We start from the raw sequence: 4,598 nt of genomic DNA on the forward strand, positions 1-4,598 counted from the left end.
TTATTAAAAATAGTTTCCATTTATGGGGCACCTGGGTGGCTCAGTTGGTTGAGTGTGACTCTTGATTTTGGCTCAGGTCATAATCTCAGGGTTGGTAGGTTTGAGCCCCGTGTTGGGTTCCATGCTGACAGCACAGAGCCTGCTTGGTATTTTCTCTCTCCCTCCCTCTCTGCCCCCTCCTCCACCTTGCTCTCTCTGTCTCTCTTTCAGAATAAATAAACTCAAAAAAAATAGTTTCCATTTCTTCTAAAACTACAGAAAATATAAAACACATCAACTCATCTCACAGAAATATGTCCTTGTATTAATCCTTTTACATATTTAATTGCATCATTTTTCTCTTAATGTACTAAATATATAAACATAAATAAATAAAATATAAATACAATAATAAAATACATAGGTTGCTTTTTTTAAACTGCTTTATTAGCTTCACAATATATAACGAGCATCTTTCCATGCAGTAGGCAAAATTTCCCTAACAAAAATCTTACATATTGGGTCAAAAACACAACATTCAACTAGAAGTAATAATAGACTCACCAGGAATGAGTGACATCAAAAGGTTTACAACAAAGGTATATCATGAACATGTAAGTTTAGAAAGCAGGTGTCTCCCTGTGAACCTCAGGGAAAACATCAGGATTCAAGGCATAAGGCAAAACTCATCATGATGGTCACGGTGAGGGGGGTCAGTGCTAACTGCCCGCAAACTATGACTGAACTGTTTTTCTTTCAGCTTTTGCATGAGTTGTCTCATCTCCCCAATCCTTTCCATATTCTCTTCTCTCATCGTTGCCTGTGGCTCTTCAAGCCTCTGAATCACATCCCACCTATACTGCAGGATGGGCTGCCTAACACGGAACCGCCTAGGCACACAATATTCACCAGTTTCCAAAGGGAGGGCCAAGGGATCTCCTTTATTAGCAACTTGCTCATTGTCATCATTTTTTTCATTTCCCTGGTCGGTATTTTCCATGTTGAGATTTTTTACTACGTGTTCCTCTTTGGACGCCATTACTCCTAGGAGACAAAAGACCAAAGGGTTTGAGGTTTTGGTGGACAGATCAGCACCGAGAACAGAGGCCTTACTACTCCTCTTTCAGAGCCCTGGATATCAAAGGTTTTTTAAGTCATCATTTTCCCACCTGTAACGCTCCGTGCGCCCTCTAGGGGGCCTCCAGTATGGACCCTCCTCCTCTCTCACTTCTAAGTCCTACCTCCCCCAAACCCACCATTTTCCTACAAATATATCCCCGGGCTTCTGCAGTCAGCAAAATGGAGGACGGGCGACAGGGATGGTGGAGTTGGGAGGGGGTCTCGAACTGGGCTCTTCACCCGCCCCCCACGCTGTCCCCCGCACCGACCTGGGCCTATCCTTGCAGCCTGCTTCCTCCTGATTCTCGCCGTGCGTGTGCTGCTGCAACACTTGACACCTAGACCTGCAGACCTGCAGAGGGCCGGGGTGGAGGGAGCCGGGACTGTGGCGAAGCGTTTGGCTCCGACCAGCCACCACCTGGTCCCTTCAGGGTCCCGGACCGCCTGGCCACCCCCCATCCGCCTCTCCCGCCCCAACCCCTAGCCTTCCCCACCCCGCCTCAGAGGTTCACCATTTTCCTGTAGGAACTCGGAGGTGATTTCCCATGACTCTTAGTGGCTCGGTTGCCCTCGAGGCCGCCAGCACCTCCACCCCACCTCAGGGGGCCACAACGGACGCTCCCAAGACTGCTGGGTGTGGAGAAACCATGCTGGGACCCGCTGCGCTGATCCTTTGTACCGCCCTCCGGGGTAGGCCTGCAGCTGCCGCCCTGGCCTTGGTACGCGGACCCCAGAGCCCTTACCTGCTCCGCTTTCCTCGGGCCCAGTGCCAGCCCGCCCGACCCAGGGCAGCGGGGAGCTGGTATCCAGCCGGGAATGACGACTGCACCGAAGGCTGCATCATTCTGCAGCTCCAGGTCACGTGAGGGCTTCGCGTCACCAATGAGTTTTCTCCCCTCCCACTCTACCTCCTCTGACAGCGGGGAGTTTTGCAGGACCCTGCCCCCTACCTCCGCACTCTCGAACTCTTGCCAGTCCTCAGTACGCACAGCCTTGTAACTCAGCTCTGTCTCCTTCAATCTGAGAGGTCCCTAGTAGCCTTCTGGCCTTATGGTTGGTTTTCACTTCTCTTCTTACCAGGGGAGGGTATGCATATCACCCTGCCCCTCTCCCTAGGGCCTTGACATTGGCTTTGGTATTTTCAGTTTTTTCTCCTCTTCTCCCTGGCTGAATTTCTGCTTTCTAAAAATTTCTCTTTATTTTCTTTAAAACAATCAGTATGGCTCGAAAACAAAATTATGAAATTTCATTTTTAAACGACATGTTTCAACCTGGGGAAGTAAAAAAACCTCAATTTTTATGTTCTCATGCACCACACAGAAAATACTTTCTCTGAGTTCCACAAAACTTCAGATTAGAACATTGTAGCTAGTTTTAAAATTTTTCAAAAAAAAAAGGGGGGGAGTTGGGGCCGGGGGGAGGGGCAGGGAATCTTCCTGAACACAGATGGTGTTTTGAAAATGATCAAGAAGTCCAGTTGTCAGATCTTGGCTATTGTATATAAATAATCCACCCTTTGCCCCCTTATGGAACAAATTTAATATTTGTTAATAAGCATTTATATTTTATTCTATTATGATTAACATTCATTATATATGGTAAAACATTTGCTGACAACTGAAGTCTTCTGTGAAATGTAATGGCTATTATTAATAATGATTTTGCAGACCTAAGCAAAGGGAAGGGCTGTGAGGTGGTGGCAGGTTGAGAGATGGATGCAGAGATAGTCAGATCTTTCCTGCCCTGACAAGAGTTTGGGAAGGAGCAGTCTACCCACTGCCACATTCCAGAGTCTTTTATTTCCTACATTTGGGCTCTGACTGTACTTATTCCAAAAATATAGATGGACAAGTGACAAAGGTAATGACCTAAATTGATTCCTTTGGTTCCTTCCCTCCATTTCTTGCCCAAATTCCACCTAGTCACTCACCTCCCAGATAGATGTATGTGTGTATGTGCGGGGGGGGGGGGGGGGGGGAAGGGGGCGGGAAATCTGTTCTCATACCTCTTCTACACCTCTGTGGTAGAGGCTTCCAAGAATAGTAGAGAATTTATTCTGTAGGGAAAGCCTCCCAAGTTGGCGTGCTATATCCTCTTTGTCACCTTGTCTAGGAGAAAGCCTCCCTGGGACATTTCTGTTGTCTCTCACCTGGGTTAGAACTGCTGGGATCTTCACCCTGTCCTCCCCACCTCTAGGACATTCAGAAAGAACCTAGCCTTACTGCAGGGTCACTATCTGCCAGCCTATACTCACCCTGGTACTACGTCATTTATGCCAGGGCCCAAGGAACACTATCTACCAACCACCCTGAGACCCTGAGTAAACGTAGATTAGTCATTCTCAACACAGAAGTTTGTGGAACAGATACTCAAATATTATCTATGTATGTGAGGAGTTGGTAATATATTCACATTTTTGTGGGGAGAGGGGCCAAACTTCTTAGCTGATCTTCAAGAGACACCATGATTCCTCGCCCCTCAAAAAGTTTAAAAATCTCTATATATGCTGTTTCACTCTCTCTTTAAGCCCTTTACTTTCACCTTAGCCCTGCTTCATTTTCATTTGTTTTCTGCCTTAGTATCCACCCTTTGGCAAGCCTAGAATCTGGCCATCATCCTTGAATCCTTTATCATTGTCCCTCATATTCAATTAATAACCAAACCTGGCTAAGACTCTCATGTCTTTTTAAAACAGCATTATGAAACCATAGTTCACATAGCATAAGATGTGCCCACTTAAAGTGTATACTTTCATGGTTTTTAGTATATTTACAGATATGTGCAACCATCACCATAGTCAATTTTAGGACATTTCATCACATCAAAAAGAAACTCAAAAAGTACACTTTAGCTATCACTCTCTATCCCCCAATTCTTTCCAGGCTAAAACACCACTAACATAATTTGTCTCCATAGATTTCCCTATTTTGGACATTCCATATAAATGAAACATATAATATGTGTTCTTTTGGTATTGGCTTCTTCATTTAGCATGTTTTCTGAGTTCGTGGCAACAATACAATTAATCGTTTGAGGAACTGCCAAACTTTTTTCCAAAGTGACTGATCATTGTAAACATTCCTACCAGCAGTATATGAGGGTTCTTATACCTCCACATCCTCATCAACATTTGTTATTTTCTGAAATTGTGATTCTAGTCTTAGTAAAGATGAAGTAATATCTCAGGCTTGGCATTTGCTAGATGATTAATGATTTTGAGCATTTTTCATGTTATAGTTCTGCTCCCATTCTTATGCATGTGTGCATTTCCCCAAACCACAAAGCAATTCTCTGATATCAACTGGGTGTCCTACAGTTATCTCAATTCTGACACTATCTCTCTGGAGATACATTACACAGGTTAAGGGCTCAGTCCACAAGATTGCCCTCCACTTCAGATGCCAGTCACAAGTACAGGTTGTTATATGTGTTTCTGACTTACTGACTATAAATCAGAAGTTCTCACCACCCCCCCCCGTAGGTTTGATTAATTTGTTGTA

General features: G+C 44.8%; 1 protein-coding gene across 2 annotated transcripts; it reads right to left on the reverse strand.

Moving 5' to 3' along the window:
- Positions 1-404: 404 nt before the first annotated feature.
- LOC106988886 (protein BEX1-like) lies at positions 405-1,987 on the reverse strand. 2 transcript variants are annotated; one of them, XM_015087370.3, is made up of 3 exons: positions 1,842-1,987; positions 1,368-1,450; positions 405-1,023 (listed from the first exon to the last, which is right to left on the reverse strand). In XM_015087370.3, the coding sequence occupies exons 1-3, from the start codon at positions 1,940-1,942 to the stop codon at positions 647-649; spliced, it is 561 nt and encodes a 186-aa protein (XP_014942856.2). In that variant the 5' UTR covers positions 1,943-1,987; the 3' UTR covers positions 405-646. The 2 variants fall into 2 exon arrangements, with proteins under 2 accessions (XP_014942856.2, XP_026908871.1); XM_027053070.2 differs by lacking the exon at positions 1,368-1,450 and having other exon boundaries at positions 1,842-1,947.
- Between the last annotated feature and the right edge of the window lie 2,611 nt (positions 1,988-4,598).

The sequence above is a fragment of the Acinonyx jubatus genome, chromosome X (genome assembly GCF_027475565.1).
Source record: "Acinonyx jubatus isolate Ajub_Pintada_27869175 chromosome X, VMU_Ajub_asm_v1.0, whole genome shotgun sequence".
Classification (NCBI taxonomy): Eukaryota; Metazoa; Chordata; class Mammalia; order Carnivora; family Felidae; genus Acinonyx; species Acinonyx jubatus.

Coding starts and splice junctions, on each gene's coding strand:
- LOC106988886 (XM_015087370.3), bottom strand. CDS start 1,942: ATGATGCAGCCTTCGGTGCAGTCGTCATTCCCGGCTGGATACCAGCTC. Junction 1,451..1,841: donor GCCCGAGGAAAGCGGAGCAG/GTAAGGGCTCTG, acceptor GGCCCTCTGCAG/GTCTGCAGGTCTAGGTGTCA. Junction 1,024..1,367: donor GGCTGCAAGGATAGGCCCAG/GTCGGTGCGGGG, acceptor TTTGTCTCCTAG/GAGTAATGGCGTCCAAAGAG.